We start from the raw sequence: 20,307 nt of genomic DNA on the forward strand, positions 1-20,307 counted from the left end.
CGTGGTTGTCCACTTATACCATTTATACCACCTCTTTAAGGCTCGGGGAATATTGTAGAAGAGAAGGCAGACAGTATAAGCCAAGAGGCAGAGAGAAGGGTTGTGAAGTGCCATCTTCTAAGCATCACATGGCCATGGCAATCATGAACTCACAGTAGGTGTGCTCATTGACACTGGGTCTACACAAGTGAGGCCCAGCCAGCAGTCAGCCACGGATGGGGAAATGGGTCACAGGGCTCTAGCAGTTACTGGTAGACTGTTAGCAACTAATGCATTCTGGGAGAGAGGGAGGCATAGTATCTAGCTGTATACTTACTAATGAGTCCACCAGTCTCTCTAATGGATAGTTCCAAACTCACACAGACAGACCTTGTTAAACTCTGGGATATAAAGCAAGACAAAATGTCATGAATATGAAAAACAAAAAAACAAAAACAAGATTTGTGGGGAAGAAGGGAGATGGATGGAGTGAAATGGAGGTTAGAGAGGGTGTGTGTATCAAGAGGAGTATAACTGGAATGCATTATAAGCACCTGTAAAATCGTCAAGGAACAGAATCTGTTAATTTAGAAAGTATGCAAACCTTGGAGTTGATGATCTCAATGGAATCTTCTGGCTCTGAAAAGTATCTCTTTTGTTTTAGCAGTGAATGATCCTGCTTCTACAGACCAGGCTTGAGTAGAAGACACATAATAAGGTAAGGAAATCATGGGGGAAAATTAGACAAACAAGTGTCACAGCTCTTTTAGAATTTGTCCAGCAGGTTTTCCAGCTTCTGTCGGAAAACCCCTTTTAAAAAAATTAGACAAACAAACTACACAAACCTGGCTTTGTGCTACAAACACTTTGCCTGAGAGAGTGGCTCTAATAAGAGAAGAAGAGGTTTGATACGATTCTTAGAGCTATTCTTAATGTTTCTGAGTATTTTTGTAGCACAGCACACTGTTTTCATGTTGATTCTCCACTGTGTTGTACTTGCACAAGTTTACTTAGGGCAGTGTTTCCTATAAGGTATACTCCAGCTTGAAGGGTTTCAAATAATCTTTATACCAGAGAGGAGCTCTCATGGTTTCTTTGACAAGGCAAGCAGTGATTCTAGGACTAGCTTTTCTCACTGAGAATCACTGGCTTAGTGTCATCAAAACCTAGAGAGTTTGCTATGACTTTTGACCCCACTGTTATTAATTTAGCTTTTTACCATCAACTTGAATCTTCATCTCAGCACTGAGTAAACATATTATAATGCTTCAGTCCATATGCATTGGAAAACAGAGCTGTCTTACTCAATGCCTATTTTTATTTATTTTATTTTATTTATTTATTTATTTTGGTTTTTCGAGGCAGGGTTTCTCTGTGTAGCTTTGTGCCTTTCCTGGAACATGCTTTGTAGACCAGGCTGGCCTCGAACTCACAGAGATCTGCCTGCCTCTGCCTCCCGAGTGCTGGGATTAAAGGTGTGCACCACCAACACCCAGCTTTTTTTTTTTTTTTTTTTTTTTTAAGATTTACTTATTACGTATACAGCATGTATGCCTTCATGCCAGAAGAGGGCACTAGATCTCACTACAGATGGTTGTGAGCCACCATGTGGTTGCTGGGAAATGAACTCAGCACCTCTGGAAGGGCAGCCAGTGCTCTTAACCTCTGAGCCGTCTCTCCAGCCCGCCTATTTTTCTTATAAAAGAAAATCATTTATTGAGCCTGGCTTACAGTTTCAGAGGCTTAGCTTGTTATCAGTATGGCAGGAATCATGGCAACATGCTGGCAGACATTGTGCTGGAGAAGGAGCTGAGAGTTCTACATCTGCATCCACAGGCAACAGGAAGAGAGAGACACTGAGCCTGGGTTGAGCTTTTGAAACCCCAAAGCCCATCCCCAGTGACATACTTCCTCCAACAAGGGCATACCTACCCAACAAAGCCAGACCTCCTAATCCCTCTCAAGGAATGCCAGTCCCCAATGACCAAGCATTCTAATATATGAACCTATGTAGGCTAGTCTTATTCAAACCACTACAAGAACCTTTTGTGTGATCAATTAAAATAGGCTTGGATTGAGGAATTAGAAGACTTGGGTTCCAGGTCTAATTCTGGTGCTTAGTAAATATGTAGTACTGGGAGAGTTAGTCACATAATTTAAGCAACCAGAGTTTTAATTTACTCACCTAAGAGACAAGAATAAAATCATTATAAGGGACACTTGGGTCATTTTTAAGCACTTAAACTGAACCCAGGATTTTACACATAGTAGGCAAGCACTCTACCATTGAGCAAACACCCCTAAAGTTGTCCTTAGTTTGACATCAGATAACATGAATGAAAACGTTTCTTAAGATGTGAGAAAGCAGCCATCACAGAGTCATCAAACCCTTCCTGCCATGAAGAACTGTATCCCTTCAAACAGGGCTGAGCAACCTGCAGCTGTCAGGAATGAACACTCCTTTATCAATCAGGTCAGCTTACAGAGTGCAAGAACTGTCTTCTACTTGGAAACCCAAGGAAGCCAGGAATTGGACTATAAAGATGCCAGTGCCATTCGAGGGCCCAGTGATGGGGAAAGAGACAGAGAAGGGGAGAGAACATCAAAGACTCAAGTTTGGTAGCCATCAGGTACTGGATCCAGCCTTAGAGTCATGAAGCAAATTTGTGGCTCATTCTCATTCTCATCCACATTCGCAGTGTCCCGGTGGATAATGAAAACATGGTTCAGTCCGACTTTCTCCTGCTTTGAAAATTCCTAAGGATCATATACTGCAGCAAGCAGTGACAACACACTCTCTTAGTCACTCTTCTACCGCTATGAAGAGACACCATGAAGACAAGGAAATTCTTATAAAAGAAAACATTTAATTGTGGGTTGCTTACAGTTTCAGAGGTTAGTCCATTATCATCACGGCAGTTAGTCTGGTAGCAGGTAGGCAGACAGTACTGGAGAAGTAGCTGAGAGTTCTACATCCTGATCCATGGGCAGAGATAGGCAGAGAGAGAGAGAGAGAGAGAGAGAGAGAGAGAGAGAGAGAGAGAGAGAGAGAGAGAGAGACAGACAGAGAGACAGAGAGAGAGAGAGAGAGAGAGAGAGAGAGAGAGAGACAGAGAGACAGAGACAGAGAGAGACAGAGACAGAGACAGAGAGAGACAGAGACAGAGAGAACAGGCCTCGCATGAACTTTTGAAATCTCAAAGCCCAGCTTCCGGGACACATTTCCTCCAACAAGGCAACACTTCCTAATCCTTTCAAATAGCACCAATCCCTGGTGACTATGCTTTCAAATATATGAGCTCATGAGCTCATAGGGACCATTCTTATTCAAATGACCACCTACACACACTATTTTGTTGTTTGCTTTAAAATAATTCTTAAATTGTGGACATTATAAAATGTAAGACACAATCTTCACAGAATTAAAACACTTGATGGTAGTTTTAGAGTTTCCACTATAGTCAAACACGTTTCTATTTTATTTTAATCAATTTTTTTTTTTTTTTTTGGTTTTTCGAGACAGGGTTTCTCTGTGTAGCTTTGTGCCTTTTCCTGGATCTCCCTCTGTAGACCAGGCTGGCCTCAAACTCACAAAGATCCGCCTGCTTCTGCCTCCCAAGTGCTGGGATTAAAGACGTGCACTGCCACCACCGCCCGGCCTTAATCAATTCATTTTCTTAATTACGTATATGTGTGTGTTATGTATTCATGAGTGCAGGTGCCCTTGGAGGACAGAGGATGCGAATCCCCCAGAAGAGGAGTTATAGGCAAGTGTGAGCCGTCTGATGTAGGGATTTTATGCTGGAAATCCAACGTGAGTTCTCTGCAAGAGCCATATGCACTGTCAATTGTTTCGCTCTCTCTTCAGCCCCTGTATTTTTAAAATAGCTTAGTTTAATTAATTAATTAGGTGTTTTCAAGACAGGGTTGGTTTCTCTGTGTGGTTTTGGTGCCTGTCCTGGATCTCGCTCTGTAGACCAGGCCGGCCTCAAACTCACAGAGATCCGCCTGCCTCTGCCTCCCGAGTACTGGGATTAAAGACGTGCGCCACCACCACCCAGCTAAAATAGCTATTTTTATTTGCGTGCATGTGTGTGTGTGTGGTAGTGCTCTTGGAGCACTGTTTGTGTATATCTGTGTGCATACGTGCGTGTATGCCAGTGCTCTTCGAGGCTGGAGGAGGGCATCGGATCCCCTGGAGCTGGAGTTGCTGGCAGTTGTGAACAGCCTGACATGGGTGCTGGGATCTAAACTCTCTGCAAAACAGAATGTGCGCATAACCGCCAAGCCATCTCTCAAGCTCCCCAACTCTATTAAATGTACTCATTTTCAACTGCAACACGATATACATTTATACAAACATATAAATGTACAAACTCCCTGTCCCAAGGCTTCTTGTTTGAAGTTCTACTTTTTAAAAAAAAATTTTATATGCATTGGTGTTTTGCCTGCAATTATGTCTGTATGCAGGAATAAAATCCCCTTGAATAGGAGTTACAAACTACTGGGAGCTGTCATGTGGGTGCTGGGAATTGAACCCAGGTCCTCTGGAAGAGCAGCCAGTGCTCTATAACCACTGAGCCATCTCTCTAGCCTCCTGAAGTTCTCCTTTTAAGGCAAATCAATGATCAGTTTCTCCTACCTGCAACATCAGCACTTGGGAGTCTGAGAGAGGAGGGCTTGGGAAACTTGAGGCCACCCAGGCTACTGTATAAGATCCCGCCTCAAAAGAAAAATTAAATCAAAACCCAGAAAACAATTGAGCTGGGGGTGGACCTGAGTTGGTAGAGTGCTTGGTAGCTGGTCTGAAGTCCTGAGTTCAATTCCCAGGACTTTGTAAACTGAGCATGGCGGCACGTGCTCAGGAGGTGGAGATGATATGGGATCCTGTCATAAACAAACAAACAAAACAAAAACAAAGGATAAGATTTTTAAAAATTGATTGACATATTGTTCTTGCTATCTCCATGTCCTGACTACTGTATATGATAATGTCTAAGACTGTAAATAAAGAACAGCTGTCCACAATATCCAGAGAAACGAACTTTACTCTGTAGGCAGTACTCTAAGACCAGGCTTCCCCGCTCTTGGATTACCCAATCACTACAGAGCTCTGCTCTTCTCCGGTATTTAAAAGGCAGTCACAGCTGTGGCACTCAGGACAGTTTCTTTTTCCCTGACTAGAGGGAAGAAAGGGCATTGTTGTTTTCTGGCTAAACAGGTTTGCAGGGCTACAGGAGCAATGGACTCCCAGCTAACGTTAGCTACGGAGGAGCCCGTTAAGAAAGGCAGTCTCAGGAAATACAAAATCCTTTGTGTGGTGAGTACAGCTGTTAATTTTAGTCTTACAAGCTTGGTGACAGATGTGAGTTGCATGCCTTTCCACTCGTGTTTGTTTGTGTTGCTATTTAAGTTAAAATGTTAAGTAACTGGGTCCACAGCTTTATCTTTTCTGACTGTAATGCAAGTTAGCATTATTAATTACATTCCACGGGAACTTTGAATTACAATGGGTTAGTATTCCTCTAGAAGACAGAAAAACTATGAGAACACTTTGCACTGATTTTTTCCACATGTTTATAGTTGGAGCTCAAGCCATTTTTGAATGGTATGAATACCGTAAGAGCAAGGATTTAGTGAATGAAATCATTACCATATACTTTTTGAGGAACTGTTGATTTTATCAATATTTTATTCTATTTAACTTCCATGTGAGAGAATTTCTTTTGCCTCTTTCCTCACGTTCATCTTTTTATTTTTAATTTTTTGGTTTTTCGAGATGTTCATCTTTTTATATGGTTTTTCTACTATCTACCTTGTCCCAAAATATAATGTTAAAGAGCTCTTTGGTTTTATTAGTCTGTTTTTGTTCTTCCTCATCAAGCTTTGGGAGATGTGGGAGACTCTGTCCAGCCCCCCAATTCCTCATGGCTCATCCAATGCCTGCTCTGGCTTTCTTTCCTTAGCAGCGGATCTGTCTCTCCCTCCCACGCACCTCCACTTCCAATTTGAATGGCCCGGGCCCTAACAACAATATGTGGATGTTTTGAAGTTTGGTGGGTTTTTTTGTTTTGTTTTGTTTTTCTGTTCTCTCCCCTTGCTTCCTTGACAATATTGAAAGGCTCACGTTTAAAACGTACTTGTCTTTCGGCTGATTTACCTTTATCTTCACTGAATGTTACTGATAAGCATTCCCCACATTTTATCCGACAATCTTTTCTTTAGGCAGTCTCCATATTCTCTTGTGATATTGTGTCATACCTGCCCTCAACCTCCTAAGACTTCCCCCAAGCCATTATCTCTGACTGCTTGCTGGGTCTTCCTCCCTCAACTTCAGATAATCTCCTACCTGACTACTCATCCAGCATCATCTTGCTGTGGCCTTCCTCTGACTCCTCAGGGCTGGCCAATGTCCCCACTCCTTTCTCTAGAGTTAGTGAAACAATGCCTGGGCTTTGAGCTCAGCGACTGAAATACACTAAACCCTCAGTGCTTATCTTTCTAGGAATTACAGAGAAGTCCTTACAGCTTTTATGCTGTTTTCTTTATCCCGTCTTGTCAACTCAAGGACTCAAAATCCCTTGGGAACACAACTTGGGTGCTTTGTGTTTTTTTCTTTTCCTTTTCTTACCCAGGCTCCTGTGAGTGCGAACACAAGCGCAGGTTTTATCTCACAGGAGACTTCCACTTCTTTTTCTTTTTGAGACAGGGTGTTTCACTCTGACTGCTTAGGAAAGTCTGGCTGACCATTAAGCCACAGGGATGCTCCTGTGTCTTCTTCCCAGCAGAGTGAACCACCAGGCCACACTCTTTTGATTTGGGCTCTAGATTTGGAATTCAGGTCCTTGTGTTTATAAGCTACACATGGTAGTGACTAAACTATCTCTCTAACCTGGGAAATTCTTTTTCTTTTTTTTTCCAAGACAGGGTTTCTCTGTAGCTTTGGAGCCTGTTCTGGAACTCACTCTGTAGCCCAGGCTGGCCTTGAACTCACAGAGATCCGCCTGCCTCTGCCTCCGGAGTGCTGGGATTAAAGGCGTGCACCACCACCACCGCCCAGCACCTGGGGATTTCTTTTTGAATCTTTCTGGCATATTTTCCTTCCCTGTGTATTAGGAAGTTCACTATTTTAAAATCATACCTTAAAGGTAGTTCTAATGGTTCTCTCTCTCTCTCTCTCTCTCAAGGTTTCAGTGGATATGGTGGTACATGCCTATAATCATAATACTTAGAAGGTAGAGGCAGTAGAATCAGGTGTTCAAGCTCAACTTCAGCTACAAATGGTGTTCGAGGCTGGCTTGATCTCCATTGAGACCCCATCTCAAAAAAAAAAAAAAAAAAAAAAAACTAAACTAAAAAAAAAAAAGCACATTTAGGGGTTGGGGATTTAGCTCAGTGGTAGAGTGCTTGCCTAGCAAGTGCAAGGCCCTGGGTTTGATCCTCAGCTCCACAAAAAAAAAAACAAAAAACAAAACAAAACCCCACACATTTAAAGGTTTCTACACATTTCTCTTATAATTTATTCAGTGAAGCTGAAGGCAAATGTTGAGTACTCAGTAAGTTTCGGAGTCCAGAATCTTTTCTCCTACTTTGTGCTCAGCATAAGACAGCTCGAGATGCATGTGTACTTCATTATCAAGAAGATTTCAATAGATTACACATTGAAAGTGATTGTGAATCTTTGGCTGCCAAGGAACTTACAGAATGCAAGGAGGAAGGGAGGGAAGAAGGAAGGAAGGAAGGAAGGAAGGAAGGAAGGAAGGAAGGAAGGAAGGAAGGAAAAAGGGAGGTGGGAAACCACAAATACACAGAGTAAATATAAAATCATGAAAATGTGAATTTTAGCATTACAAAATTTTAAAGCACAGTAAGGGGAGACAGACACTGGTTTTTAGCAAGTTTAAGTGGAGAAAACACAAAAGAAAAGACTTGAGGCAAAACGTATTCATCTATAAATCTGTAATGCACTAGGTTTCCCATAAGGAGTTGACCTTAGTTAGCTGATGTTTTCTAATAATTCTGCTAAGGATATCTGTGGTTCCTGGGCACTGTGACTAAGTGTTAACTCCTAATATCCCCCCCTTTTTTGGGGGGAGGGTTGAGACAAGGTTTCCAGGTATAGCCCTGGCTGTCCTGGAACTCACTCTGTAGCCCAGGCTGGCCTCGAACTCACAGAGATCTGCCCTCCTCTGCCTCCCGAGTGCTGGGGTCAAAGGTATGCGCCACCACTGCCCACTAACGTTGCTCGTAAGTAGCTACTTTCACTCACTGCTTCTCACTGAACAAAAAAGTTAATGTGTTAAATTTTCAGTTGGTTTTTAAAATTCAAACTCTTCAATGTCAATAGTTTTTATGTAAACAATTTTACATTTGTTCTTTTGCAAGTTTTATTGCTTGCTTTTAAATTAGAATCAAGATTATTTTATTTTCTTCTTTGTTTTGTTTTGATGCCTTTCCTGGATCTTGCTCTGTAGACCAGGCTGACCTCCACAGAGATCTGCCTGGCTCTGCCTCCCGAGTGCTAGGATTACAGGCGTGCGCCACCACTGCCCGGCTGATTGTTTTATTTTCAAAATTCATTTGAACTTGTGTCTGTTACCACTGTTTTAAATTAAAAAAAAAAAATTACAATTATTGACAAGGGTAAGCACATGCCATAGCACACATGTGGAAGTTTAAAGACAGCGTACTTTGTGGGGGTGGTTATTTTCTCCTTCTAATTTGTGGGATCCAGGGATCAGATTCAGTTCATCAAGTTTGGCAGCAATCACCTTTACCCACTGAGCCATCTCACTGGACCCTGTTACCATTCTTTGTGGCCATGTCCAGCATGTTCAGCCCTACTAGCCAGTACTCTTATCTTGAATTCATGGTTTAGGTAAAAGAATCTAATCACATTGCCACTGGATCTGGTGGAAGTAGGGAGTCTCCTGTGCTGCATAGCTTTGTCACAATAGTTATCACAATGACCTAAACAGTCTGTGGTCCAGAAGCTTCCAAATTGTATCGGCTGTGTGGATGGACTGCAGAGCACAGCAGACCCTTCCAGTTAATCACCGGTATGCTGTGTGCTGACCCGTGTTATTTCCCTGGTCCTCTGGGACAGAACAAAAGATGTGACTAATGAACAATGAAGCACTTAAGGATTTCACAGTTCTGCTGGATGCTGGAATCATTTCCTCCAAATTTTCTCCAAGGAAAAAGCTACTGAGATAAACAGCAAGGTGTGGGGTGTGTGTGTGTGGGGGGGGGGGTTGGGGGGGGTAAATCGCTCCTGTGGTTTGAATTTCTGCTTTCGTATTTGAATTACAAAAGGGTTTGAATTTGGACATCTGTAGTTATTGGTGTACAAAACATTTTCTCTTGGGATTAGGATGTGTCTTAGTTACTAGAGTCCTTGTCTAGCATGCATGGAGTCCTGGGATTGATCTCCAGCCCTACATAAAGTAGGCACCAGTAGAGGCACAAACCTGTAATCCCACCTGTAGGGGGCAGGGTGATCAGTTTACCGTCGTCCTTGGCTACACAAAGAGCCTGGGCTACACAGAAGAACTTCTTTCAAAAGCAGATACAAATAAAAATAAGTAATTTTTTCCAAATCTCTTTTTTATCAGATATTGAGTAAAATACCACGTTGTCATCATTGTTGCATCTGGTATCTTTTGTAATCATATAGCAGATTTTGTAAGCCCCATGCACTTCATGTTGACCTATGAAGGAAAGGTATTCGTCTGGCCTTTTGTCTATGTTTTAAAAAAAAAAAAACAACATAGAGATGACCTCTTCTTCTTTTTGTAATAGGTTCTTCTTGCTTTGCTGGTGATTGTGTCGCTCGGATTAGGCCTGGGACTTGGGCTCAGGAAACCTGAACAGCAAGGTATGTTCCCCAGTGTTTTTGAAAAAAAAAAAAAAAAAGGCAAAAGCAAACAAACAAGATAAACAGTCTCTTCATTCTTCTGTCTTTAATTCATTCAGACTTGTCTTTCCCCAGATCTGTTTGCCATCCCTGCCCCCACTCCCCTCCCTTCCCTCTCTCCCATCCCCCACTCCCCTCCCCACACCTCCCTCATAATCAACCTTATTCATTGTCTTCACTGATCTTTACTCTTTCACCCTCGCCTACAAAATGGAAAACAAAGTAACTAATTGGAGACATCCTATTGTCATTATAAATATCGGAAAAGTATTCCCAGTCTCTTGACCTCCGCTGTGGCCAACCTCTTGACCTCCTCTGTGTCTGCTACTTTTTTTTGCTTGTTTTGTTTTTTGATTTTTCAAGACAGGGTTTCTCTGTAGCTTTGGTGCCTGTCCTGGATCTCGCTCTGTAGCCCAGGCTGGCCTCGAACTCACAGAGATCCACCTGCCTCTGCCTCCCGAGTGTTGGGATTACAGGCATGCGTCACCACACCCTCCCCCTCCCCCGGCCTGTGTCTGCTTCTTGACCTCCACTGTGGCCAGCCCCTTGACCTCTGCTCACTTCAGCCTTTTGACTTTCACTGTATCAGCCTCTTGACCTTCCAAAGTCTTTGTTACGCTGTCTGCCTCCTCTGTGCCTTGACAGCATGTTAGTATTGTCATATCTTTCATACCCCATGATGTGGTTAATCAATACTAAATTCTTCAAAAGTAGAACATAATAAAAGCTTCATTTGTTGGGGATTTAGCTCAGTGGTAAAGCGCTTGCCTAGCAAGCGCAATACCCTGGGTTCAGTCCTAGGCTCTGGAAAAAAAAAAAAAAAAAAAAAACTTCTTTTTTTCTTGTAAGAAGCAAAGAAAATCGCAAAAAAAAAGAAGCAAAGAAAAATAGGAGATATATGCATCTAACTATAAAATCATATTTCCTTTGTTTTTATCCTATTGATTCAAATAGCAAATATACCATTTATAAGTGGTGATATCAGCATTTTCTGTAATTTTTTTATCACGCATATGTGCATGATATGAGTGTGGTGTGTGTGTGTGTGTACGCGCGTGTGCGTGCACGCAGCACATGTGTGGAGAGCAGAAGACAAGAATCTGGGGAGTTTGTTCTCTCACTCATTCTGGGGTTCTCAGAACTGATCATCTGGCTCGTGTGAGAAACTTCTTAACTTCTTGAGTTCTTGAGCCATCCTACTGGCCAATCTCCTATATTTTTTAGTAGATAGTGTTGGTGGTTTGTTTTTTTTTTTGTTTGTTTGTTTTTTTCCCGAGACAGGGTTTCTCTGTGTAGCTTTGGAGCCTGTCCTGGACTAGCTCTGTAGTCCAGGCTGGCCTTGAACTCACGGAGATCCACCTGCCTCTGCCTCTTGAGTGCTGGGATCCCAAGTGCGCCACCACCGCCCGGCTTGTGTTGGTGTTTTCACTAAGGTGAAATACAAGTCTGTTTTTTAACTCATCTGATGCCCCTTTCAATGTGACTAATATACTCCATTCCGCTCCACTGAGAAAAATCTTAGCACCTCTTCATTAGGGAGGCTCTTGGGGGAAGTTGATTGACAATTCTCCAGCTCTGCTGTTATTTAAGAATTTACATGCAGTTCTTTCATGCAACACAGGAACACAGCAGAGATTAAAAAAAAAAAAAGCGCCTATTAGCTCCAAAATTCCTGCCGTCTTGTGGTCACTGGACTGCTGTGTCTCAGAGAGGTACGGCTGTTGCTGGCTGGAGTGAATGTCAGCAAGCCGTGTCACCGGTGTTGATGCATAGAAATGGGCATCATTCCTTGGCTATTTTATCCTCCAAATTGCACAAGTTGACTGCAAGAGGCAGCTACTAATCTCTGAACAAAATCCCTATTGTGTCATATCGGTCCTCTGTTCCTTACTTCCTATACCTGCTGGCTGGCTTCCCAGAGTGGTTCTCCTTTATTCATCTCAGGCTCTCCTACCAGCATCTCAGTCTTTCCTCCTCTCCCACTCAAGGCTTCTTCCACATCGTTCATTCTTTTCCATCTTCCTTGGCATTTAGCACAGTCAGCCCAGGGATCACCTAATCCCTTCCACCCTAACGAGGCACAATTTTAACCATTCTCTGCTCCATGGAACCCTTCCTCATTTGCAATGTCAATTGTACCTTGTGTGGATTTTAAAACCGTATGTGTCTTCTTACATATTTATTGTCATGTGTGCACATATCTTTGAATTATTCACTAAAAATTGAACGTTGTCTTTTGTCCCATGCTTTTCTAATTAAGATATAGAGGTGAAGAGAGCAGATAAAGGTCCTCTCAAGAGCGTCCATTTCTAGGCTGAAGTTGTAGCCCTGTTGATACAGTTGGCCTAGTACTTGCCTAGCATGCACAAAGCCCAGGATTTGGTACTCAGGACTACATAAACCGGATGTGGTCTCAGCACCGAGAGGGAGGTAGACTGGGGGATCAGAAGTTGAAGGCCATCTTCAGCCATGTAGCGTAGGGGTGGGGGGTGGGGGTGGGCTTTCCAGGGAATGATGAGTGAGACCAAAACAAAGAAAATGAACCGTTAAGTCAGGCTAGTAGTGTGTGGGAATAGATGTGAGTGTGAAGGAACGTTTGAGTTACAAGCTCTTGGAAGTGAAACAGTGGGGATACTCTCCAAGGAAGAATGTGGGGGTCCTCTTTCTTCTTGGCCTGTCAGCCACCAGTCTGAGAGGGGAAAGAGGCAGGCAGACAGGGTGACAGAGAGCTTTATCCATGGCTCATGAGCACAGATGGACGGCTGCCTCTGGAGACAGACTTCGGTGAATCAGCTCAATTTTATTCCAGAGTATAAGGAACATATAGGATTGGGGAGCCTGGGGACAAACCCTAATTTGTATTAAGTGGCATGCTCCTATCCCAAGGCTTAGGATGTGGCAGTAGGGTCCTATAGCAGAGCTCCTAACACAGGTCTTCTCTGCCGAGATTTGTGCCAAGGGTCAAGCTAAAGATGAATCAGGCATCTGGTTTAGAGACAGCTTTTAGATAAAATCAGTCCTCCAGGCCCAGGAACATTTTTCAGATAAGGGCAGGTAGAGAGCCGGAAGCCTTGCTGGGAAGGGAGGGAGGGAGTTTCCATAATAGCAACTTTAGATAAAGTTGCCAGGCTATAGCAGACTGTGACCTCTAACCAGCCAGCTATGTATTCCAGCAGAACATTCTAGGTAGCTAGAAACAGCAAATGCAAACGCCTAATCCAGGAGAATGCCTGGCATGCTCCCCTGGAGGGATGACAGGGAGGTCATGAGCTAGGCTTAGTCGGACCGGAGGGAGGCAGTCTCATGCTGGGTTCAGCCAGGTAGAGGAGGGAATCCATAGGGGTTGGTCTGGGATTTTCATTCTGAGAACAATGGGAATTGAGCTTATGTTGTTTGAAACGTTGCCCGCCCTGCATGTCAGGAGTCATTTTTAAATTATCCCTCTTTTTTATTCTACATATAAAGCGTCTTCGAGTGCACTTTACTTTTTCTAGATTGTGTCTGTGTCTTCTTTGTGTATACTGCTGTTACCTTCCTTTAGACACTCCTCTTTTTGTTCCTTAGTTTGGGTTAAAATCCCCTTCTGGATATGAGAGTTTCTGTCCTCTCACTCTCTACCTGCCACTTATTTTCTGGAATGAGCGTCTAAAATGCACATATGAGTTGCTCCTTTTTAAAAAATTTTTTTTTATTTGGTTGTTCGAGACAGGGTTTCCCTGTAGCTTTGGAGCCTGTCCTGTACTAGTTCTGTAGCCCAGGCTGGCCTCGAACTCACAGAGATCCACCTGCCTCTGCCTCCCGAGTGCTGGGATTACAGGTGTGCGCCGCCACCGCCCGGCTAATTTGCTAATTTTTTGAAAGCCCCGCCCCTTACCTGAGATTCGGTGGAGTCACCCTGCGCCCCGCCCCTTGCTAGCTTTTGTCCTGCCTCTGTACGCGGCTTGGATATACCCATTTCTCTTATTCAGCACAGCGTCGTCATACTGATCCCTAGCATCATCAATCTAGTCTCAGCCTGTGCTAAGGACAGCGATGTGCTCTCACCGCCTAAGGGATGAAACCCTGGCTAACTTCTCAATGTTGCTGTCCTTCGCCTTTCATTGGACAGGCAGCTGCAGGAAAAAATGCTTTGACTCATCGCACAGAGGACTGGAGGGCTGCCGGTGTGACTCAGGATGTACGGGCCGAGGGGACTGCTGCTGGGACTTCGAAGACACCTGTGTGAAGTCAAGTACGGGTCTCGACAACCTGTCCATTTAGCGCGTTAGTTGGGCTGCCATCATTTTGGCATCACCACCTTCCACCATGTGTTTGCTTCCAGGGTTACCATAACAAAGCACCGTAGTCTAGGTAGCTTCAAAAACTGAAGTCCTTTCTCTGGAGTCTGGAGGTGAGAAATCCGAGATCTAGATGTCGGTAGCACTGTCTGTGAGGGAGACGAGTTTGGTTCCTCTTTTCTGGGGTCTGGTTGGCCATTGGCAAGCTTTGACCTTCTTTGACTGACAGGACCACCGCTTCAAATGCTGCTGCCCCTGTCACGTGATCTGCATCTCATCACATCGCCTTCCTCTGTGTGTCCTCGTCTCCAACTTGCCTCGGTTATACAAGTAAACCAAATCAGGGCATGGTGGTCCATGCCTGTAATCTCAGTACTCAGGAGGCCAAGCAAGAGGGGTTTCTGTGAAGATGAGGCCAGATGTTTTCAAACGAAAACAGCAACAAAACAGAAAGAGGGAGAAGAGGAGAGAAAAGGGAGAGAGAAAAAAGCCAGCCTTTGCGTCGAGGATTACCATACTGACTTTGGGGATTACCACTCTGACTTCCCTTTACCTGATTCTTGGCAAATGATGTGCACATATTTCCAAGTAGGATAATAGTCACAGATAATGGAGATTAGGTCTTCATTATCTCCTCTTAAGACAGCACAATTCAGTGGGGCGGTGGTGGCGCACGCCTTTGATCCCAGCACTCGGGAGACAGAGCCAGGCAGATCTCTGTGAGGTCAAGGCCAGCCTGGGCTACCAAGTGAGTCCCAGGAAAAGACGCAAAGCTGCACAGGGAAACTCTGTCTCAAAAAACCAAAAAAAAAAAAAAAAAAAGAAAAAGAAAGAGATGGCACAATTCAACCCATGGCATCTTTTCTGGGTGTCTGCACCAAGTTAATTTTTGTTATTTCCCCTCCTCAGTGCAAAACACAGAAGCTGGCACTTAGACCGAAGTTAAGGTGTAACTGTGCAGAAAGTGAGATGGTACACAATGACCTGGGTTTCCACGGACTGTAGGATGCCCCTTATTACTCCTGTTATCACTTTCCTTTCTTTATTGGCTGTCCTTAGACAAGGCTGGGCAAGGCTGCTCTTGGGTACACTCATTGCATCAGTGCTCATGATGCTTCACCATTTGCAGTTCCTGCAGTTGGGAGGGAATAGAACCAGGGTCTAGATAGAACATCTGAAAGCTCAGAGCCCAAGTTCGACCAATGAAGACTCACTTCTCTCTGCTACCCGAGCGAGAAAAGTGGAGTCATGGCGTCTTTTTTGTTTTGTGTGATGTGTTTTCATTTATTAAAGCAGGTAAATGAGGAGTTTGCCTGTATTGTAATGACTCCAGGAAGAATGCATGGCATTTGTAGTCTTTGTTTGGTGTGCTCAGAACTGACTTGCGTGCTTTTCCAGCTCAAATATGGACGTGCAATTCGTTTCGTTGTGGGGAGAGCAGACTGGAGACGAGCCTCTGCTCCTGTGCAGATGACTGTTTGCAGAAGAAGGACTGCTGTGCCGACTACAAGACTGTTTGCCAGGGTAAGCAGAGGGGATTGGTGCGTTTGCCTCTGTGGGTTCACCGGAACTCAGTTTCTCAGGGCTATCCTGAGCTACAAAGATTTTTTAAGGAGAGAGACTGAGGGACAGAGAAACAGAGAGAATTTAGCTATTACCCTGCATACAGGAAAAGATGAAATGTGTTTACTGTGAGAAGAAATGGGGTTTAGGAAGGAAGTCTATTTCATAGACAGATAAAAGAGCTTATAGCCTTATTATCATGTAACAGCAAGGCGTTTCCAGTCCAGTGACCACGCCATGTTTACAAGTGGTTTGAGACACTGGGTGGCAGATTACATAATTAAAATGTGCTGAGCCGGCTACATAACAGAGCTATCAACCAAATGTTGAATGATCCGTGTCCTAAGTGAGCTAAGGACTAAGAGCCCCTAGGGAATTCTTACCAATACAAGGTCCTAGTGCAGGAATCTGACTCCTGGCCATTCCAGCTCACTTCATGGAGATTTGAAATTGTTGGAAGCAAATGCTTCAGAACCCTCGAAGCATTATGAAAACTGCACATTACACAGTCATTAAACTTCTTCACACTGAAGATCCTGTTCCCGTGATTGTACACTCTACTGACTTAATGTTTTTGAACAAAATAGAGACATTAAGTTGAATTCTATGTTTTGAAGCAAGAGACAGAAATTAGAGTGGAAATGTTGATAGAGCTGGGTGCTATGCCCTAGAAAGGGTAGAAAGGAGCTCTGGCGGTTTGAATGAGAGATGTCCCCCATAGTCTCAGGAATTTGAATGCTTGGTCTCCCAGTTGGTGGTGCGATTTGGGGAGGCTCAGGAGGTGTGGCCTTGCTGGAGAAGTGTATCACTGTGTGTGTGCACTGTCAGAGCTTAAGTCCCTATCCCTTCCAGTTTTCTTTTTCTGCTTTGAATTTTTGTTAAGGATGTGAGCGCTCAGCTTTTTGCTCTGGCTGCTTTGCTACCTGGGTCTAAGGCTCCCTGTCACAGCAAATCCATATCCCTCTGGAGCTTTAAGTTCAAATCAATTCTTTCTTCTATAACTTGTCTTGGTCGCCATATTTGACGACAACAGCAGACAGAGAAACTAACACACAAGCCCAGACGAACAGACTTCTAGGCAAGGCTTCTTTGATTTTTAAATTAGAACAACTCTTCAACTCAGATAAGATTTATAGCCCTGACAAATTGCAAAACAGGAAAAAAAACATGGCTGCCAGAGAAGTTCCCATCTAGACCTGTTGTGCAAACAAAGAATTTCAGCAGGTAGAGTGTTCAGTCCCTACTGGCCCATGTCTGAGCTTATTGGTCAGCAGTGACTACTAGGGCAAGGCAGGGTCCAAGAGGCGTAGTCTGCTTTTTTGTGACTAGGATGTATTTGCAACTGCTGCACTTTTAACACAGGAGATGGGGGCATGCCCTGGGCCCTGCTTAATTCCTTATTTATGACTTTTCCGTGACTGTACACTGTGGATGTGAGTCTTGGGACCCCCTTCTAGCACATTAGCATTTTATTCTTCATTTGGGTGATTCTTAACGGTCTTAGAAACATTACTCACTCTAGTCAAGAATAGAAAGTATGTTTTGTATTGATATATGAGTCATTTTATATGAGAAATAATTAAAAATAATCAAAACCAGCATTACTGAAAAATTGCTTGAAATGGTAAGAGTTTTCAAATACTTACTAGTGAATATTGAGTCATAATTTTTTTTTCTGAGTATTTGGAAAAGCAAGTATGGCCTAGTTTTCTAGTTTCACTGACTGTAATTTTTCCTGTCCTTTTAGTCTCCCTTCTCTTGTCCCAATTTTGTGACTTTAATATTTTATCTGCAGGCTTTGTGCTGAGATCATGTAAAATTTTCATCTGAGTTCCTTGCTTGACTTATGGGAGCTTGTTATAAGCAGTGTGGAAGTTTAGTCTTATACACAATCTTTAGTCTGGTAGGGCTAATTGCCTGTTTATTTTCAAATTAAATTTAGTGCTTTCTCACTGTAAAGTCATAATTTTTTTTTTATATTTAAATAAACAGCTTCAGAGAGTAGTTTGAAGAGAATCAGAATAAGTTTGGGGCAAGAACCTACTCATGGCTTTTATATTTTGGCAAATTCAGAAAACTTTAAAAATTACGGCTAATTTTTTGTTTGCTTGTTTGTTTTTTGAGACATACTTTCTCTGTGTAGCTTTGGAGCCTGTACTGGAACTCACTCTGTAGACCAGGCTGGCCTTGAACTCACAGAGATCTGCTTACCTCTGCCTCCTGAGTGCTGGGATTAAAGGCGTGTGCCACCACAGCCCGGCAGGTTAATTTCTATTTAGTAGAGGTAGAGAGTCTTCCAGTGTTTTCCTCATGTCTGTCCACCACCTGTCTTCAGCACTTACCATTTCATGGCCAATCCCATCTCATGCTGACAAAGCATAACTTTTATAAAGGTAGCATGACTTGCAGATAAATGCAGAGTGAGTGAGGAAGAGTTTGGTGACTCAGCAAGATAAGCAACTGGATTTTAAACTTGCTTCAGAGAGAAGAGCATGTAAAGGATAGGAAGAGTGCTGAAATACAGTCACTGAAATTGTGGCCTCTGGCGGGGTTGAAATTATTTGTTCTCTTATGGGGCAATATGGTATTTATTTGCTATTATGCTATTATGTAAGAATTCATCTTTGTATATTTTACTGGTTTTCTATTAGTTAATTGTAGTTAATTTATGAGTTGTAAAAGGAATAACCTAGATAAAGATTCATATTCATCTAGGTAACTGAGTGATGCATAGACTAGTCTTTTAGATGATTTCCAGTGTGACATTAGCATGGAGTCTAGCACCATGATCTGCATATCTCCAAATCTTGTGTTCCCTTTTCTATTTCTTTCTAAAGAGTGTTATGTGTGTGAGTATTTTCCTCATGTATGTCTGTAAACCAAGTCTGTGCCTGTTTTCGGTGGAATGAAGAAGAAGGTGTCAGATCTTCTGAGATCCAAGTTAAAGATGGTGTGAACCTCCATGTGTGTCTGGGAATTGAACCCAGGTCCTCTGAAAGAGCAGCTCGTGCTCTTAACTGCTGAGCCAGCTCTCCAGCCTTATATTTCCTTTATTTTAATTTTTTAAAACCAAAGGATACACATCATTTTTTGGTGATCTCTGTCTGTCTCCCTCTGTCTATTACTCCCTCTCAAAATTTTAGATTATTTCAAAGCTGGTATTAGCATCACCACTCTAGTATATTTTCAGTATATGTCTAAAAAAGATAAAGATTTAATAACATTATAACATTACCGATAAATGTAATTGCTTCTATTCGTCAAATATCTAATCTATGTTTAAAATTTACTCTGTTTCATAATAGTGTTTTAAAATATTGAAATAAAATTCAAATAGGTGCTTGCTTTTGCAAGTGACTGGCATATTTCAAGTTTTGTAAAAAAAAAACAAAAACAAAAACAAAACAAAAAAAACAAGCAAACAAACAAAAACCGATACTTCCTCTTTTTTGTGCCTCTGACATTTTATATACTGGAGAAATGAGGTCATTTGTTTTAAAGAGTTTCCTAGTCTAGGTTTTTGCTATTTGAATGCTTTGTGACTTAAGTAATTTATCACTCCATATATTTCCAGAAATTCAGTAGTTAGAGCTAGAGCACTGTGGAAACTCTGCTATTTATTGATTTATTGCAAACCACATTTTGTACATTGTGTCGGCTTGTATCTTCTACGGGAGGTGTCATGAGGAGTTGCACAGGGTCACATGGGTCTTCTGTCATTTCTGTTTTGTTAGTTAGCTGGAATGTTCTATAAAGGGAAACATTAATGCAGCAAACTTTTTCTTTCTTTTTTTAAATTTTTTTAAAAATTTGGAGCTGAGGATCGAGCCCAGGGCCTTGCGATTGCTAAGCAAGTGCTCTACCGCTAAGCTAAATCCCCAACCCCATGCAGCAAACTTTTGTTAAGATTTTTCAGTATTTTCCATCTGAGACCAATCATTCCAGTGAGCTACTTCTTTTCTTCATGGTTTTCTTCCTCTCTTCTTTAGGTTTTGTGTCAGTATTTATTAAAACTCTTATTATGATTATGGCCATTGTAAAAATATCCTTCAGGTGGGGTGTGAGAAAAACAAACCCATTAATGAAGAAATATTCTTTCCACTTAAGGACTCCCCTTTGTTTTTCTGGATGGAGTGGCTTCCCTTCCTGGCACTCAGTGGTATAGATTACTAATCTCCAGTCTTTAGAGGCCACGGCCCCTGTCGCCACATGAGATAGCGCATACTGTGTCCTGGAAGAAGTTAGTCATCCAAGAGATAACAGTTAAGCAGCTAGAGAAGACACACCCAGAGAATCCCTGCTTCTTTTTGTTTGTGTGTGGCACAGATGCCTTAAACAATGCGATCTGCTTTGCAGGAGAGACCCCATGGGTGACAGATGCCTGTGCCACATCCCAGGAGTTCCAGTGTCCGGAAGGGTAAGCAGGAATGGCACGAGACTTCACCATCCTTTAATAACTAATGGGCACACGAAGCCATAGGGAGAGGCCAAGTAGAATTTCCAAACTCCCCTCTCACAATATGATCATTAACAGAAGTTTGGACTCCTTGTGGATTCACACTCAACAGACAT

At 42.7% G+C, this 20,307-nt stretch overlaps 1 protein-coding gene and 1 non-coding gene across 2 annotated transcripts in view; both read left to right on the forward strand.

Annotated features, from left to right (window-relative positions):
• Window positions 1–729: 729 nt before the first annotated feature.
• LOC118570752 lies at window positions 730–791 on the forward strand. The gene has a single exon (XR_004943244.1). It is a non-coding gene; the product is annotated as a U7 small nuclear RNA (small nuclear RNA).
• Window positions 792–5,221: 4,430 nt separating this feature from the next.
• Enpp3 (ectonucleotide pyrophosphatase/phosphodiesterase 3) overlaps window positions 5,222–20,307 on the forward strand; it is a 73,757-nt gene continuing 58,671 nt past the window's right edge. The window contains exons 1-5 of the mRNA XM_036169066.1: window positions 5,222–5,299; window positions 9,781–9,856; window positions 14,004–14,126; window positions 15,571–15,696; window positions 20,092–20,152. Of these exons, the coding sequence (XP_036024959.1) occupies window positions 5,222–5,299; window positions 9,781–9,856; window positions 14,004–14,126; window positions 15,571–15,696; window positions 20,092–20,152 (464 nt within the window). The remainder of the gene's footprint in view (window positions 5,300–9,780; window positions 9,857–14,003; window positions 14,127–15,570; window positions 15,697–20,091; window positions 20,153–20,307) is intronic.

The sequence above is a fragment of the Onychomys torridus genome, chromosome 19, assembly GCF_903995425.1.
Source record: "Onychomys torridus chromosome 19, mOncTor1.1, whole genome shotgun sequence".
NCBI classification, from domain to species: Eukaryota; Metazoa; Chordata; class Mammalia; order Rodentia; family Cricetidae; genus Onychomys; species Onychomys torridus.